Here is a 19,636-nt window from a genome sequence, read left to right as displayed (position 1 = left end):
AGTAGTGGGATTGAGGGGTCATATGGTAGTTCTATTTTTAGTTTTTTTAGGAACCTCCATACTGTTTTCCATAGTGGTTGTATCAATTTACATTCCCACCAACAGTGCAGTTTTTTTTTTTTTAATTCCACATACATGTGTTAGCATACAGTATTTGTTTTTCTCATTCTGACTACTTCACTCTGTGTAACAGACTCTAGGTCCATCCACCTCACTGCAAATAACTCAATTTCATTTCTTTTTATGGCCGAGTAATATTCCATTGTATATATGTACCACATCTTCTTTATGCATTCATCTGTCGATGGACACCTAGGTTGCTTCCATGTCCAGGCTATTGTAAATTGAGCTGTAGTGAACATTGTGGCACATGACTCTTTTTGAATTATGGTTTTCTCAGCGTATATGCCCAGTAGTGGGATTGAGGGGTCATATGGTAGTTCTATTTTTAGTTTTTTTAGGAACCTCCATACTGTTTTCCATAGTGGTTGTATCAATTTACATTCCCACCAACAGTGCAGGAGGGTTCTCTTTTCTCCACACCCTCTCCAGCATTTATTGTTTGTAGATTTATTTGATGATGGTCATTCTGAGTGGTATGAGGTATGAGGTGATACCTCACTGTAGTTTTGATTTGCATTTCTTTAATGATTAGTGAGGTAGAGCATCCTTTCATGTGTTTGTTGGTTTCCTCCCTCTGCTATATTTTGGAAGAGTTTGAGGATAGGTGTTAGGTCTTGTCTAAACGTTTGATAGAATTCACCTGTGAAGCCCTCTGGTCCTGGGCTTTTGTTTGCTGGAAGACTTTTAATCACAGTCTCAATTTCAGTGCTTCTGATTGGTCTGTTTATATTTTCTGTTTCTTTGTGTTTCAGTCTCAGAAGGTTGTGCTTTTCTAGGATTTGTCCATTTCTTCCAGGTTGTCCATTTTATTGGCATATAGTTGGTTGTAGTAATCTCTCATGGTCCTTTGTATTTCTGCAGTGTCAGTTGTTACTTCTTTTTCGTTTCTAATTCTGTTGATTTGAGTCTTCTCCCTTTTTTTCTTGATGAGTCTGGCTAATGGTTTATCAATTTTGTTTATCTTCTCAAAGAACCGGCTTTTAGTTTTATTGATCTTTGCTATCAAATGTTTATATGTTTTTTGCTTGATAACTTTATTTCCTCCTTTGCCTTCCACTTACAAATCATGGAAGCGATGACAATCATGTGTAGTAAACAAAAGAGAATATCTTCTGATATTCCAGGATTAAGGAAAGGGAGAAAACGTACATACTGAAGAGAAATTAAAATATACTAGAACAGTGCCTTCCAACTTCTATAAAATGCTTCAAAATGTCTACACATGTTCAGAATACCTACAAGTATTTCACATGCTTTTTATTTAATTATTTAATGCCACTGTTATTTTCAATTGTTTTTCATTTATATTATGGGTTAAATAAGCTTATGTAGGCCCTTTCTTTGTGTTTTTGTTTGTTTTTGGGTTTTTTTTGGCGGTACGCGGGCCTCTCACTGTTGTGGCCTCTCCCGTTGCGGAGCACAGGCTCCGGACGCGCAGGCCCAGCGACCATGGCTCACGGGCCCACCTGCTCCACGGCATGTGGGATCTTCCCGGACCGGGGCATGAACCCATGTCCCCTGCATCGGCAGGCAGACTCCCAACCACTGTGCCACCAGGGAAGCCCTGTAGGCCTTTTTATAAGGTGAGCCTATGGGGGAAAAAAATCTTCCAAATTCCAAGTAACTGATTCAGTATGAACTTTTGGAACATAACCATTTTGTAAACTTCAGAATTGTTACTTTTTTATTAAGTCCTCAAAATAGCCCTTTTATCCATCACTTTCCAGAAAAACCTATTTATTAAATGTATTAGTCAGGAGGACAAGCCTATGATTATTAATAAATAACCCTAATATCTCAGTAGCTTAAAATAGAAAAAAGTTTTATTTTTTGCTCGTATTTATATCCACTATAAGTAAGTAGAAACTGCTGGTTCGTGTTAGTATCAGTCAAGGACCCACTAACAAAGCCTCCAGGTCACTGTGGCATCTGGGAAGGGAAAACAGAGAAAATGGTTAATTGCAAACTTAAAGGCTTCCACTTTGAAGTAACAAATATCATTTTTGTTTACATTTCCATTGATAAAGCAAATCACATAGCCATGTAGAACTTTAAGTGGGGTAGGCAAATGCTTGGAAGGATTAGAAGTGGAACATTAGTAAGCATGCAACCTAATGGTCCTGAAAGATATTTTAAAATTTTTCTGAATTTTAGCTGGGTTTCCAGGATTACCAGAATCTCTTAAAGAGTATATCCTGAGACATTATTGCAGATATTACCGTATGTAGTATACCTTGCCACTGTAGTGGCACAGAGCACTTTGAATAAAAGCTAGAATTCTGGAGCCAGAGTATATTGAATATTGGCTTTATCAGTTACTAGCTATGTGATATTGTACAAATTACTTAACCCATATGTCAGTTTTCTCATCTCCGGTATGTAGATAATAATGGTACATATTAATAGGGAAGGGTTAAATGATATAATGCAGTAAATATTAGTGAATATAAAAATATTATAAGTGAAATTAATGTAAATATATGTAGAACACAAATAATTGTTATCCAGAAATGGGTCTTTTTTGATAAGTATGTTTTCCAGGCTTAAATCATTAAGGGTATTTAATCATTTTGTATTTAAAAATTGATTACATTGTTCTTAAATATTTTCTTAAGTTTATCTTAATACATAAACATAATTTAAATTTTTATTGAGAAGCAGTATAATGTTGTAGGGGTTAAAACCGTGGGCTTTGGAGCCAGAGTGCCTGGCTCAAGTGCTATATAAGTAATTGCTATTTTTTTCAATATCATTGATTCAAATTTGTAATTCTGAAGATAATTTATTATACAGGGCTGTAAATATTACTATGCTCAAGTACTTCCCTTTGCTAAATGGCCCCAGAATGCTATGTATTTTTAATTTTTATTAAAATTACATAGTTTTTCTGTTTTCCTCACTTGTCCTTGGCTGTCACTTCTCATTTCTTTTGTACCAGCAGCAATTCCATGGCAGCAGTTTTCCTTTCCTCTAATGATATATTTCTAATCTCCTGTGGTCTTGGAAACCGACAACTGAACTTATTTGAAATGTGTATTTTGTTAAAAATGAAATTCCAAATGAATGCCCAAAGGGTTCTCTTCCTAGTAACCTTTATTGCATGGACCTTGTAACATTTCTTTTGACTGTGAAGAACCTATTTTGTTTGATTGTACTCTTTGCTGTGTTCAGAGAAATTATATGTAGGGTATACTAAATGATTTCCTGATAAGTGATTAATAGAATGGTTATTTTTACATTTGTTAATGTATATGTTATATGTGCAGAAAATTAAATCAACTCCTAACACAATAAACTAAACTTCTCAATTGAGTAGTTCAAGATATATTTAATATCTCTCATTTTTGGCCACTACAATTGTATAGAAGTTGGAATTATAGAGAGCATAGATTTTAAAGGCATAGGAAATAATTCATCTAGAGCAGTGCCTTTCAAATATCTTTTACCCCAGACTATAGTATTATGTTGTACATTGCAACCCAGTACTCACATGTGTATGTGATGTATATGTATGTATATGTATGTATATGTGTATATTAATATACACTATATTTTGTGATATATATTACACACTGTGTTTAATATATGTAATTTTTTAGACGTTCATGAAGCACTATTTTGCCATTTCTATGTGCAATGCACTATATTTTCTATTTTTTCTATTCTTTTTAAATTCTACTTATGACTTAATCATTGATTTTATGTCCTCTGATTTGATGTTCAGTTAGAAAACTGAAATAGGGGAAGTGATTAGACGTCTTTTCCTTCAAATCTTCAGAAATATCACTGTCTCTTTTGGATTTTTAATGTGTTGAACAGTAGATAATCTAAATTATCTAGGTTACTCCTTGGCTAGTACTTGGAATGATTCCATGGAATTGAAATTTTTTTTGAAAGGGAAAGAAAAACCTTCTGTAAATCAAATATTTAAAGAATTTGAGGTACATTTTCTTCACTGTAGTTATGCAGAAGGAATTAAAGAGCATGTAGTTTATAATATGACTGGTCAGTTTGCTTTTTTCATTAGATAAAAATTCTTTGTTTATTATATGTTCACGTTGACAAATGACTGTCTGAATTTAAAATTACCCATTTATATATAGAAATCACTTAATTTTTAAAAGATGCAAAAAATGTAGAAGCACTTTTGTAGAGCTATACATCTGGTAGAACTTTTCAGAAGTGATTTTTAAGGGATGCTGTTTCAACTGGAAATGCTATCAGATATTAAGTAGGTTTTCTTTATTATTATTTGGGGACCCCATAACTGAAAAATCTTTTTATACTTAATAATAAATTATTTTAACTAGAGTATAATGAATCATGAATATTTCAGGCTCTAATAAAGCTGTGCTATATGAACATTTAATCCCCTTCCCTTGTGTCCTGAAACATTTAACTAGTACATTGCGACCCCTGCTGTTGTGAGAATTGCCAAATAACTGGAAAAAAAATATGTACTTGAGGAAGGTTTTGTGATTTGAATAATTACTAAAGGTAAAGAGGTTATGTTATAGCTCAGCTCTTTTGCCATGTGAGGCTCTGAACAGAACCAAATATTGTAGTTCAACAGAACTAAAAATTATATTGATATTGTTTTATCATATGAGTATTTCACTTAGAAATTTTGAATTTAGCTTTTTCCTTTGACATCAGGGACACATAAAGGGATTAATAAGGAATTTTAGAAATCATCATTTAAAATGTTCTTTCTCAACTTATCCTGAAATTAATTTGCTTGAATAGTTTTGATCTTTTCCTAGGCATAGAGAAAGAAGGCATTATTTCCCCAAATATTTCAAAATTTTTACTTGGGTCCTTGGACAACCTTATATCTAAAGGTTATAAAAGCTTATATCTAAATTCCTTTGTTTTTATTTTCCTAAATACCACCAAAATTATTCATTTCTTATTTCATTTTTTGATATTTTATTTTCCTAAGATTTCATAAAGATCTTAAACTTATCTCTGCTTAGTTCAGTATCAATCTATAATCTTTTCAGTACTATTAATCCCTGTACGTGACATAGTTTCTTATGCTTAGTAACTTTATGTTACCATCTGGGAGACCTATCATAGCCAATGGTTTCATCAATTGTGATTATTTGCAAATTGAATTGGATCTACGAAGTTTGGCTTTACTTATGTAATTGTTAGTTTGTTTAGGTTTTTTATGATATTGAGTTAACTTTTTAAAGTGTTCAAAGATTTTTTGGCTCATCTAGGAATCAGATCATTAAAAAAAAAATTCCCTTGTCATAAGTCCTTAAACCGTTTGACATTGATATGTCTCAAGAGTGCTTCCTTATGTCAGAATATCCTGGGTTGGGAGATGGCAAGGAAATTCCTTGTCGTAGTGTATTCTTCAGTTCCCTGGAGAATGCACTGACAGTGCTTCAAAAGTAACTTGAAAAACTAAATTTTCTTAGCTTTCTGTCGGATGCAACCAGGCAAATAATGTTTTTCTTATTTGCCTCTCAGTTGCTTTGGCTTGGATGTTTCATATGCTGAGTATTGTTTAATGTGCTTGGGGATGATGTTAGCACAGAAGCAAGCATAAAAATACAACTGAAATGTATTCTTTGGAAGATCCTAGTTCAGCATGACATCGCATAGTGCATAAAGCTTCAACATCACAGAGACAGTGTATTACAGGGTCCATACTTAATAATTTTATTAAAAAACTGCCAAATTTCACTGATGAACTCTTTGGGACAATTTTGAGTTAATTGACAGTTTTTCTTCCCCCTTTGTGAATGACATTGATATGTATTTTAAATTGAGTGATGTCTGAGGTTTCATGTCAGCCTTTCAGTTTTTAACTTGATTTTCAAAGGAATTTAAACTCACGGGAATAAACCTTAGAAAATATACAGGTCTTATCCTATAAACATGAATTTTTTGATTTGTTAAAACAAAAATAGAATAGGCACAACAACCTAATGGTTAGGCAGATTAGGTAGCTACCTGTAAATTATAGACAATCACCACTTTCCACACTTTCTCTGCTGTTTTATAAGTTCCCTGTTTACTAGGTGATTGTTGTAATTCAATGATTAGTGCATCAGTTTTCAAACTTTTGGTCTCGGGACATTTTAATACTCTCAACAATAACTGAGGACCCCCAGAGATTTTTTGTTTATGCAAAGTTATATTTATGGATGTTTATTGTATTCAAAAATAAAATTGAAAAAGTGTTACATATTTATTTTAAAATAACCTGCTACATGTTAACAAATATTTTTATGAAAAATAACTCTTCTAAAACAAAACAAAAAATACTGAGAGGAGTGGACATAATTTTACTTCTGCAAATCTCTTTATAGTCAGACTTAATAGACAACAGCTGGCTCTCATATCTCCCTCAACAATATGCTGTGAAATCCTATGTCATATATGTCACGTATATTATGTCATGTAGCCTCTTATGAAATAATGAGAGTAAAAAAATGAAAATAATATATTATGATTGTTATAAAAATGGTGTGACTTTGTGGATCCCCTTTCAGGGTCCTCAAACCACATTTGGAAAACCAATGAATTAGAGCATTCTTTTAAAGCTTTTAATTCCCATTAAATGCAAACACTTCTGGCAGTAACAATACATCAGGAGTCTCAAACTAGCAGGTTAAATGTAGCTAGAAGGCATGTTTGGTTTTCCCCAAATATATTTTCTTAATTTTATATTTGGATTTCTAGGCAAGACCCAAACACTCCCGTTTCCATAGGATAATCCTTATTTTCTCTTATACTTAGACATTTAGTTATATTTCTTTCCTTGCCCTTTGGACCACTCACATATTAGTAACAATTTCTTTGGTGCTTCGTGAAGGGAGTTGGGGGATGGATGTCATGGTGTAGGAAAATGGAGGTGGAAGACCCTGAGCACAGAGGGACAGAAACATACAGAAAATTCTGGATAATCAGTACTAGACCTTTAATGCTGCCGAGCAGTCATACTACATTTTCTTTGTCTAGTCATTCTCCCACTCTTTTAGGTGAGAATTTCATTTCTCTACCTTCTTCTAAATCCAACACCTTATCCTCATCCTCATCTCATTACCTTGTTTTGCTTCCTGTTTCACTGAGAAAATAGAAGCAGTCGGAAAGAATTTCCATGAGTTTCTCTTGCCACAGTTACCCTCCTGCCTACATCTGTGTCTGTACTTTGCTTCTACTCTTACCATAAGCCATGCTCCCTCCCTATTTCATTCTTTCGCCTACTCAAGATTCTTGCTCCAGCAGTTCTCCTCTCTGTTCCACATCATTAATTTTTCCCTCTCTATTAGATCATTGCTATTGACATACAAATATACTATTATTTCATCCATCTTAATATTCTTCTTGACTCTTCACTCTTTTACCTTTAGCTGTCATCTCATTTCTTTTCTTCCCTATCTGTGTAAACTTTGATTCCTTTACATTTGAGAGTTGTGAATCTATGCTAATTTGCTGAAACTAATTTTATTGGTTATGGCAGAAATATTAGGATTCCTAGATTCAATAGCACATTGTCGTGCCTGCTTCATAATTCCACATGAATCATTTCAAAATGGATCCAAATGTTAGACCATATTCTCTTCAGTGGAAGGTAAATTAGAGTTTCTAAGGTGCTCGAAATGGATATAAATTTTTCTACATTCTGTGAGTAGACCCAGAATGGTTTTGAGAGTAAGAATGGCACCTGATTCATCTTGATCTAGATTACATTAGGTAATCTGGGTTTCAGGGCATTTTCCAAGGCTGTAGAAAGATTTTATCAACATGTAGGGAGTCAGACCAGGTCAAGAGTTAAGTGATAAATGTTTGATTTCTTCCGGTTGAGACAAGTCTGATTTCCCTTATTGTTGGATATTGCCAGAGTAGATACTGTTAGACTCTAAACTTTGATCACTTAAAAATTAAGGGTTATTTTCTGTGACCATTCTGTCATATGTCCTTAAAAGAAAATTGAAAAAGTTCTGAACACCTTTGAAATTCCCCCATAATGTTAAATTTACTTTTTTCATTATATATTAATGACTTAATTTATAATTTTTAAAGTATCATAAAATGAAGACATAAAGCTTGTCTTTATTTTTTAAAGAGAATAATGTTTTATAAATGACCTTTTCTGACTTATTAAAAACTGGAAATGGTCAAAATATTTTCCAGTTAGGAGGTATTTTCCATTTTTAAAAAACTAAGTTGCGTTTTTGATGATTTCTTTAAGAAACTTAAAGTAGATTTTTTTTTAATAACTTCATTTGGCCTGTTGATTACAAAACTGTTATGGAATTTCACACATCTATTTCAGTACACAGCTCGTCATAGACTACTGCACTGTTTCTCATTTTAATAGGCCTCATTTATCCTATAAATAAACCTACATTTTCTTACCTGATCAAGTGAGCAAACAATAGGGGTCAGATGTGGCAAACACTTTAACAAAAAGCACATGTCTGGCCGTCAGGGTGAAGTAGAGTCATATCAAGATTGCTTGAAGTTATTAATGGCAGTAAAATTTATGCTTCCTCCTGTTTTCCCAATTAAATCAAGAAGCCTTTTTTCTTCGGATTCTTCTATCACCAGCTGGTTCCAATACTCTGTGTGTGAATATTGCCTGGGGTCTCTCCATTTCGAGGTGGTAAAAGCTGACCAAAGCACATTAAGTCAATGATGTGGACCTGTAGGCTAGAAAGCAGCCATTGTTAAGGGCTTTATTTTGGCCCTTATCTTTTGTACTACAAGTATGCATATTTTGTAGGGTGTATTATAAATAAGTTGTTGTAGTATGCTCTGGATAAAAGAACACTACAGACAAGGTAATAGAATAATTGAAACATGTTGAAAATATTTTAAAAATAAACTACATGGCGTAATGTACAGTTGTACATACTAAAAGAGAGTGAAATATATCAAAAGTGCTGAATTTTAGAGTACTTATTTCATGAATACATCTTAATGTGACAAAGCTATTAAGCTTAATGGTAGATTTACAATTTCATTTTCTTATAGTTTTTAAATTAAATAATTTAGCACAAGAAACATTTATCCATGAACCACTGTATCACAAAACTATTGTTATGCTTGTTTTCATACTGATCATCGTAACCTATAAATTCTGACATTTCCCCCCCCCCCATACTCACGGTTAAAAAACCGTTGGCTTTTATCTATTCATTTCAAATCTCTGTTAGATTTGACTGAACAAATCCATTCTAGAAGAGAAGACTATCCAGTAGAGTTGCAATCTTAAAAATTGGTCTTTCCAAATTCAAGTTTTAACTAAGGCTATCTATCTAGTCATGCTGGTTATGTATCTGCAGTATGTGCGCTAATAAGTTAAACATAAAATGATATGGAAACGTGTACAAAAGACCATCTAATCTACCTGCAGTATATTTTTAGTGTATTTCAGTGTAGTCAATATATGTGTTCAATAATTGTTGCAATTATCTTTTTTTTTTTTTTTTTTTTTTTTGCGGTATGCGGGCCTCTCACCGTTGTGGCCTCTCCCGTTGCAGAGCGCAGGCTCTGGATGCACAGGCTCAGCGGCCATGGCTCATGGGCCCAGCCACTCTGCGGCATGTGGGATCTTCCCGGACCGGGGCACGAACCCGTGTCCCCTGCATCGGCAGGCGGACTCTCAACCACTGTGCCAGCAGGGAAGCCCTGCAATTATCTTTTAAGTGGTGGTTTTGCCTGTGGCATTTTCACTATAGTGATAGAGCTTTAAAGGCTCCAACTCTACAGTAAACTTAAAGGCAGTTGTGATTTTTGAAGCATGTTGTACTCACATAGACTTTCTAGGGATAATTTATCACCTTAATGCTGCTCTATTCTAATATAGGGGTGCTTATATCCCCACTTCTCTTATCTTTTCATGGACCCTTTGTGACTTCGAAGGGAGTTTTCTACTTTGAACGAAGACATGGAGTGCCGAAGGGAATGAGAATCTGGCTAATAATGTGACCCATAATTTGTGTTCTCACTCTGCTTTTACCAAGTATTGGGCTGGGTCTACTGCAGCAGCGGAAATTTGGCTTTGAGTTCTGGTGTTCAGAACTCATATTTCTGCTTGACTGAACTGTGAATGGAAAATCCCAAGTATCTTACAAAATTAGTAGCTAAATGGTGTTTTTACTAATCACTTCAGAGATGGAAGAAACTGAAGACATTTTAAAATTCAAAACCCATCAGCATGTGCTTCCCCTTTAATTGGCAGAAAATCGATCGTGAGAGCAGTCCAGCGAGCTGACTTTTTTTCTCCTTCAGTTGCTCCAGCTGAACTACAGCTGCAAATTTCTTTAAAAAGAAAAAAAAAATCTTGAACGTATAAGTGCAATAATTCCCACAAAATCAGTTGCTGGAGTTAATGACCAGTTTGTTAAGGCATCAACTGCCCTCAGCTGGGAATGACCAGTTTTGAGGGGAATGGCTGCACAACTGCTAAGATAATTCAGTAACGCGTTCAAATAATGATCCAGCTAATTAACAGTGAATTTCTATGGAAATCCTATCGAAGTACTTATGGCCTCTGCATTTAATAGCCGGTGAGTTCATCTTGATTCATGTTTATTATCATAAATACCAAAGGAATCATAATGACTAGGCCATTTTATTTTCACCGTGGCCTTATTACTTGAACAGATCTGACTAAGCCACCTATAGTCATTAAGGACCTAGTTCTCAAAATATTCAGTCTTTTCACTGCTCTGCTCAAAATTCACAGAACCTTTGGTGCTATGCCAGCATAGCGACTATTGGCAGACTGTTTTAACTTGGGGTGCCATTAGGGAATAATTGATGTCTGTAAGTCTTAAAGGAGCCCTTTTGAAATGTCTGCCATTGGTATGATGTGGAGAAATCATAGTTGGTTAGCTGGAGTTTATGGTTCTTCATCATGAATTCTTATGGGAAAATCATAACTCCCAGCCCCAAATTCGTTTAGGATATGCAAGATTTTTTTTTTGAGTTTTATTTTTTTAAGAACTCAGATATCCAATGAATGAAGAAGACTATTATTAGCTTATAATAAGGGATAAGCTTTAATTTTACTTGGACCATTTAATCTCTCTTAATTTCTGTTTATTGCTATGTGATCTTTAAATTAGTCTTTAAGTAATAATAAATGTTGGCTGCCAGAAAACCTCTACTTTCTGTGTGCAGCTGTGTTTGAAGGGATGAATTTAGGTTATTTCCAGACATCTTCCCCCTCCAGGTATTCACTTTTCTCCTACAATATTTTGTCCTTTTGCTGTAGCTGTCAGATATCTGCTAGATACCGTAAAGTTATAGGCTGTGTTTTTATCAAGCAGTTAATCACTTGTATAATCATTTATGATTCAATGAATATGATACCTGTGGTTTATATACTATAATATTCCTTCATACATTGCAGTTCTTTAGAGGAGATTGGAAATATGTGATTTGAAACAATAAGATATGAATTAGAATCATCAAGGTAACATATGGGTAACAAGCATTTATAAAATATTTCCATCTTTTTTTCTGAATAAAAAACCAAGTGTCATCTTGTATCTTTTTTCATTCCCTAAATAAATACAAAGTGAGAAGAAAATCAATTTTATAGGTATTTGTAAATCAATTGATTGAATTCTAGGGAACCTTTACCTAGATAAAATCTAGAAGACGTATCAGCAACCTGGGTTATATAGACTTCTGAGTACAATATTGTAGTCCCTTATATCTGTCATCACCTCCTTTCACACTTTCCTCAAGGGAAAAAAAAAATCTCTGGTCATATTCCAGTTTTCTTTTGTTTGGTTGTGCTCAGCTCAAACAAAGGGGGAAACACCTGTACGTTTTATTTGCCTGGGACATGAAACTTAAAGGTAAATGAAGTAATATAGCTAATAGTGAGGTTTGTCTTCTGTGTTCTCAGACTTCTCTCTCTGTGTCCTTTCATCTTTTTGTACCCCGTCGCCTCCATAACTATTCCCCACTCGAGGAGTGAAATTAAGTTCTGTTACAGACAAGGAAGCATGAAAGAAGGAAGAGAGGTTCACAGTGTGTTTGTGGTAGTGGTGGTGGAGGAACACATACTGATGATAATAATCTATCCTTTGATTATTTTCTTTTCCCAATTTTTGTTCTGATTAAGGGATTTATAACCCTATGAGACTGATGAAGGGTCCTTATCAGATACTGGTGACTGAGTGGAGCCTTGAAGGATGCGGTGACTCTCCTAAGCCCGTACTTTGGGTATAGCAGAGCTTTATAGGAAAGTGACTAGGGACAAGTGGCTCAACCATAGGCTCAGAATATACCTGTGAACCCTGTCTAGCTCATCTCAGAGGAATCTTGGCTGCCTCTTAAACCTACATTACCTCTAACTGTGGTCAAATCTTGAGGATAGAAACCACAAAGACAACATATATAATAGGGGAATGTGAAAATAGTGTTCTATTGGTAAAACAGAAAAGTGTTATTATCAACATAATAATACTAAGAAATGACATGTATTGATTCAGTTTATTGTGTGTCAAACTCAGTACTAATTGTTTTACCAGGATTCTTTCACCTAATCTTCACATAACAACTCTTTGAGATAGGTACAGTTGTTATTCCAGTTTCACAGATGAAGAAACTGAAGCACAGAGAATTTAAATAACACTCAAAAGGCCATTTATGCTAGTAAGTGGCAGAGCCACAAATTGAACCCAAGCAGTCTGCCTCCAGAGCCTGAGATTTGAACCACAGCATTTTACTACCTCTGTTTACCACTCTACTCAACTTTTAAGCTTCTAGCACCTTGTTTTTCTCATAAAATCAAACACTGCTTGATAGCAGTTCTTGTCCAATTCAGTGAGAGTGAGTTTCAGAACTGCTATATAGATCTAGTCCCCCAAACTGCTTGGGGGATAATGCAGTTTGTCCCTGTCAAGATCTTTCATCCATTGGAACCTATTGCATCTGGGCTCAGGTACTCTGATAAATAACTGATAGTTTTTCTTCATTTCATCTCCCCTCTTCTCTTCTACCATCTTCTCACCTCCTTCTCCATAGAGTCCCTTCTTAACTGCATTTCCTTTCGGTACTGTGCCACTAAGGAATGATGATAATAATTTATGTTTATTTGGCATTATTTCACCCTTCCTGCTGCTTCCTGGAAGGCTTAGTAGAGAGTACATACACACAGGCTTTGTAGTCCGACCTAGGTTTGAATCTCAGATTCACGAGCTGTGTTTCCTTTTGAAGGATTCATAACCTTAATGAATGTCATTGCCTCACATCCAGATCAAAGATAATACCTACCTCTTCAGTTGTTATAAGGGTTAAATGAGAAAATACATGCTTAACATACAAGAGGAACTATCAGTTTGCTTAACTCTTTCTCTCTTCCCTTCTGTCAAAGCATTGTAGGTATAAAAAGACTGGCTATCCACAAATCTTTTGGGATAGCCTGGTAATCCTTGAGTTTCTGTTTTCTTCAGTCCTTTAGTTTTAGCACATTTTGGGGGCATGATAATCATTTTAGGTAAAGATTATGGGAAATTAGGCATATGTTCAGAGACTTTTTTTTTTAAATCAAGCTTTATTTTCTAGAGCAATTTAAGGTTCATAGCAAAATTGAGCAGAAAGGACATTAATTTCCCATATACTTCCTGCCCGTCCCCCCAGCTTCCCACCTTTTTTAAAATTAATTTTTATTGGAGTTTAGTTGCGTTACATAGGTTTTTAAATAGAAGATCACAGATAAAGAATTAGGAAGGTACGGGAGTACTGCAAGGATCTTTCACTTTTGGCCATGAGTATGGGGAGAGAAGGAGAAAGAGAAAGCACACAAGAGCAGAATTAGAACTGGCAGTAGAATGACTCATCCTACTTTTTGAAACTAGATATTTAGTTTTGCTGTGGAAAAAGAAAGTAAATTATTGTTGAATTTGAGATGTTTCTTGCATATGTTATTCATCTACGTTTTAAAAATTATTGTAATTTTAGGACTTTTCTCTAGACTTTCTATTCTGTCACATATCCTTTATCCTGAGTTATCCTTTGGAAGTGATATAGATATAGATATATAATCATATATATGTGTGTATGTAATTTGCTCTAGAAGGACCTTCCTTGTTATTCTCTTTATGGGATACAGATCTCTTAAAGGTGAATCTTTCTTTCCTCTCACCTTACATGAATTGATGTACCACTTTAGAACATTGCGTTTTAGAATCCTTTCATTGATAACCAGCAGTAGACAGACAATCCTCAAACATAGAATAGTGTCCTTTTTCATTCTTAGTTCCACACTGAATTTTAAAGTCTGATTATTTACTTTGATGTTAAAAAATCTTTTATGTTGGATATAGATTTCTATGTTTCTTCTACCATTTATTTAGTAAGTTGTGTGACTTGGAATCCTACTTTTCAGTGAATCCATTACATAGAGAAAATATTTTCAAATAATATTTTGAAAAAATTAAGTAGGACTAGAACCTACCCACAGCTGAACAACATATAGAAAGAAACTGTTATAGCAGGGAAAGAGACTGTGCCTTCGGAATATGAGTTTGCTGTAGGAACTTACTTGAAAAGATATTAAAATACCTCAGTCCCTGGAGGAAAATACTGTGAAGTATAATCTGACCAAACCCCTAAGGGATACTTTCCTCTCTGGAGAATAAAATTGGAATTTTTCATTTTTAATCTATGTATCATGCAAACTGATGCAAAGATTTGTTTTCCTATGGCAAGTGTGTTTTATACTAGAATAAGTATAAATGAATGCCTTCAGTGGTGTAAAAATGTGATTTATTAAAATCTATGAGTCTTTTCTATTTAGATTGCTCTGATCCCAAGAGCAAAATACTGGGGTTGGGAACACCCAGTTAGTCTCTACTTTTCTCTTTTTTGGAGTAATTTCAGTTTTTGCATTACGTTTTCCTCCAGATGTAGTTCCTGCATATGTTGTACTCCAAGTGGTTAAGTTAGTGAATTCATAGATTTTTAGTTAAGATGAAAATGTTTACTAGTATGTATTCATCTGACGAACATATGCTAGATTTTATTGTTTTTGTTTTATGCCAAGAAGTCATTTTTACATTGATACTGAAAGCCATAGGAAATAGGCTTTAGCCAAACAATTTAAAAAGATGCAAAAGTCTTGATTTTTAAAAATTCTGTTTTTAAAATGTGTTTTATTCTATCATATGTCAGTGTATCTCAGTCTTTTTTACCTGATACTATCATCTTACTTGAAAGACCGTTTTACCTTATGATATAAAAATGTTTGAGAGATACTGTAATATACCTCTGGTGAAAATTCTGGAGTCAGAGAAACCTGTGTTTAAAGCCCTGCTCACCCACTTACAAGGCTGTGTAGGAAGTATTTATTTTTTTCCAAGTGTTAAGTTCCTCATCTGAAACATAAGGATGATAAAATTTATTTGACAGATTATTTTGAAGACTCACATTGTTCTTCCTTACCATATGAAATATTTTTCTTTAACATATAAGCTCCAGGAAAGCAACAGGCTAGAGAAAGGGTCACTATATGTTTTTAAAAAACATCTGGAAACTTAAAACACTTTTGTGTCAAATCTGAAGGTCTTGTAGAACTAGTAATTTCTGTCTTTGACTAAGCGTGCTTATTTTTTCAGTTTTAGCCTCTGATTTTTTAAACATAACATTGTTTTTTTTTTCCAGCTTTATTGAGATCTAACTGACATATAACAGTATGTAAGTTTAAGGTGATGACTTGATATATATATATATATTGCAAAATATATAAGGTTAGATATAAGGGTAGTTAACTATAAAAGTTACCACTTTAAGATTAGTTGCCACATCCATCAACTCACATAATTACTTTTTTTCTGGTTGTAAGAACTTTTAAGATTTACTCTCTTAGCAACTTTCAAATGTACATACAGTATGTTAACTATAGTCACCAGGCTTTTTAGATATTAAAAATAGAATCAATCAGCCGGTATTTATTGAGAAACTTCCATATGCTATACTAAGCCTATAAGAATACCAAGGTATGTCCCCTAAGAATTTCTCACCACCTCATAAAGAGATAACCTAATATCTGAAAAAAATCAATAAGATTATAAAATAGTATTTTTAAAAAACACAAAGTATTTTAGTAATTTTATACTATGGTAGACACAAGAATAAAGGTGCTGAATTTATCCTCCATGTCACAATATATTTAAAATTTTCTTGATATGTTATTTATCAACTAAATTGATGTATATCCTTGATTTTGTTTTAAAACTCCAAATATCTCCAAGGATTTCTCATAGCCAAACTTTTTAAAAATAATTTTGGATAAAACCTTTTAGCCAAACTTTTCTAGCTCAAGTTTTGTCACTGACTTTGAGATCATAAATAGATCCTTAAAATACGGTCTTTCTGAAAGCATGTAGAAGAACTACATGACATATTAAAGTCCCATTTTATTTTTCAAATCTACGATATATCATTCACTTTTCTTTTTTCAGTTTCAAGGTGTACGAAACTAGAATAATCTTACCTCAGAAGTTCTGAGACAATCCTTAGACTATGCTTACTATCTCTACCCTTTAGCATTTTATAGTCATGTATTTTTTTCCATCTTTATTGGAGTATAATTGCTTTACAATGTTGTGTTAGTTTCTGCTGTACAACAAAGTGAATCAGCTATATGTATACATATACCCCCATATCCCCTCCCTCTTGAACCTCCCTCCCACCCTCCCTATCCCACCTCTCTAGGTCATCACAAAGCACTGAGCTGATCTCCCTGTGCTATGGAGCAGCTTCCCACTAGCTATCTATTTTACATTTGGTAGTGTATATATGTCCATGCCACTCTCTCACTTCGCCCCAGCTTCCCCTTCCTGCCCGTATCCTCAAGTCTGTTCTCTATGTCTGCGTCTTTATTCCTGCCCTGCCACTAGGTTCATCAGTACCGTTTTTTTAGATTCCATATATATGCTTTAGCATACAGTATTTGTTTTTCTCTTTGTGACTTACTTCACTCTGTATGACAGACTCTAGGTCCATCCACCTCATTACAAATAACTCAATTTCATTATTTTTTTATAGCTGAGTAATATTCCATTGTATATATGTGCCACATCTTCTTTATCCATTCATCTGTTGATGGACACTTAGGTTGCTTCCACGTCCTGGCTATTGTAAATAGTGCTGCAGTGAACATTGTGGTACATGTATCTTTTTGAATGATGGTTTTCTCAGGGTATATGCCCAGTAGTGAGATTGCTGGGTCATATGGTAGTTCTATTTTTAGTTTTTTAAGGAACCTCGTATTGTTTTCCATAGTGGTTGTATCAATTTACATTCCCACCAACAGTGCAGGAGGGTTCTCTTTTCTCCACACCCTCTCCAGCATTTATTGTTTGTAGATGTTTTTGATGATGGCCAGGCCATTCTGACTGGTGTGAGGTGATACCTCATTGTGGTTTTGATTTACATTTCTCTAATGATTAGTGATGTTGAGCGTCTTTTCATGTGTTTTTTGGCAATCTGTATGTCTTCTTTTGGGCATGTATTTTTTTTTAATGTAGCAAATACTATTCTACTTCATTTATTATTTGTTATTTTTCCAGTTTCTGATTCATAAAAATTAAATATACTTTTCGTTTACTATTTCTTATACATTATCACTGTCAATGAAATGTGTTTATCACATATTTTGATAAAACAGTAAGGATGGGGAGGCCAAATCTACATTTTAGTGGGCTACTGGGAACAATTAATTCTTAGGTTTGTGGTTAATTTTTTCAAAAATATACCTTGTAAAATACACATAATCTCTTGGAACTTAGTGATATTTCATAGATAGTGTGCTCCAAACTTTGGAATTGAAATAGGGAGCTCAAAATATTTTCTAGGGCTTCCCTGGTGGCGCAGTGGTTAAGAGTCCGCCTGCTGATGCAGGGGACACGGGTTCGTGCCCTGGTCCAGGAAGATCCCACGTGCCGTGAAGCGGCTGGGCCCGTGAGCCATGGCCGCTGAGCCTGCACGTCCGGAGCCTGTGCTCTGCAACAGGAGAGGCCACAACAGTGAGAGGCCTGCATACCGCAAAAAAAAAAAAAAAAAAAAATTCTAAATTAGGGTTAGTGATTTTTTTTGATTCAGTAGCGTAAAAGTTGTAATGCATTAATTTGAGTGTGTTATACAAAAAAAATTAATTTCTTTGTGGTCATTCCCATGCATGGCATAATATAAAATCTCACCATATCCATGATTTCTTATTTCCAGGCAATGAAAACTACAAACAAATAGCAATGTGTGTTCTTTACCACATAAGCATGGATGACCGCTTTAAATCAATGTTTGCATACACTGACTGTATACCACAAGTAAGTGCTTTAAGTGTTTTTTTAAAAAGGCATTCAAAAATATGTTTTTTACTTTCTTCCCTTGATTTGCCAGATAGGTTTTTTTCTTTAAAAGTCCCCTCTTAAAAATAATATAAATTTGTTATATACAATCTGGAAAGTACAGAACATTATAAAAATGAAAGTAACTTTCTGTTATCCCAAACCCAGAGATAACCATTTAAAATTTTGGTACATTTTCTTCTACATAGTTAAAAAAATACTGTTTTGGGATTATATGCCATATGTAATTATATATTGCTTTTTTAACTTAATATATCATTAAATACCCTCCCATGTCACTGAACATTCTTCATAAATTATTCATAATAGTTGTATACTATTTTATTGCATAAGTGTACCATAATTTAAATATTGTTAAATTGTATATTTAGGGTTTTTTTCCAGTTTATCACATAAAAACTGATGTAAGTAAAAGTATGTAAACAAATGAAATAATGTGGAATAAATATCATAGTATGTAAAAGCTTAACCACATCTTGATTTTTTCTTTAGTTTAAATTCCTAAAAGTAGAATTACTAGGTCAAAAGGTATTTTGTGTATTTGACACAATATGGCCAAATTACCTTCTAAGAAGACATGAGTTGATTTTTTTACAACTGTCACTTCACTTTGAACAGCACTGCATGCTATCATTTCTCTAAAAATGGAGTGTCTCTATTTCTTTCTATTTGCATTTCTGTGGCTATTGGTGAGGTTGAACATTTTTCACATGCTTATTGTTGATATTATGTTATAAATCATTCATGTCCCTTGATAATTTTTCCATTGGCATGTCAATATTTTAGGATTAATAAATAATATCTCTATATGTAGTAACTATTTTAACTCCTGGTCATATTACAGACATTTCCCAACTTTGTCATTTGCCCTTTAATTTTGTTTGTGGTTGATGGTTTTAATTGCTTTGCGTTCTCTGATGGGAAAATGCTTCATCAGATACTTTTATTTGGGCTTCCCTGGTGGCGCAGTGGTTGAGAGTCCGCCTGCCGAGTAGGAGACACGGGTTCGTGCCCTGGTCCGGGAGGATCCCACATGCCGCGGAGCGGCTGGGCCCGTGAGCCATGGCCGCTGAGCCTGCGCATCTGGAGCCTGTGCTCCGCGAGGGGAGAGGCCACAACGGTGAGAGGCCTGCGTACCGCAAAAAAAAAAAAAAAAA

At 34.4% G+C, this 19,636-nt stretch overlaps 1 protein-coding gene across 1 annotated transcript in view; it reads left to right on the top strand.

The window, feature by feature from the left end:
• KIFAP3 (kinesin associated protein 3) overlaps positions 1-19,636 on the top strand; it is a 152,450-nt gene that overhangs the window by 60,100 nt on the left and 72,714 nt on the right. Inside the window, exon 11 of the mRNA XM_024742440.1 lies at positions 18,337-18,437. Coding sequence (XP_024598208.1) covers positions 18,337-18,437 — 101 coding nt within the window. The remainder of the gene's footprint in view (positions 1-18,336; positions 18,438-19,636) is intronic.

The sequence above is a fragment of the Neophocaena asiaeorientalis genome, unplaced genomic scaffold (genome assembly GCF_003031525.2).
Source record: "Neophocaena asiaeorientalis asiaeorientalis breed wild unplaced genomic scaffold, Neophocaena_asiaeorientalis_V1.1 scaffold99, whole genome shotgun sequence".
NCBI classification, from domain to species: domain Eukaryota; kingdom Metazoa; phylum Chordata; class Mammalia; order Artiodactyla; family Phocoenidae; genus Neophocaena; species Neophocaena asiaeorientalis.
Note: the sequence above shows the minus strand (reverse complement) of the source record. Positions and strands in the feature narration are given on the sequence as shown.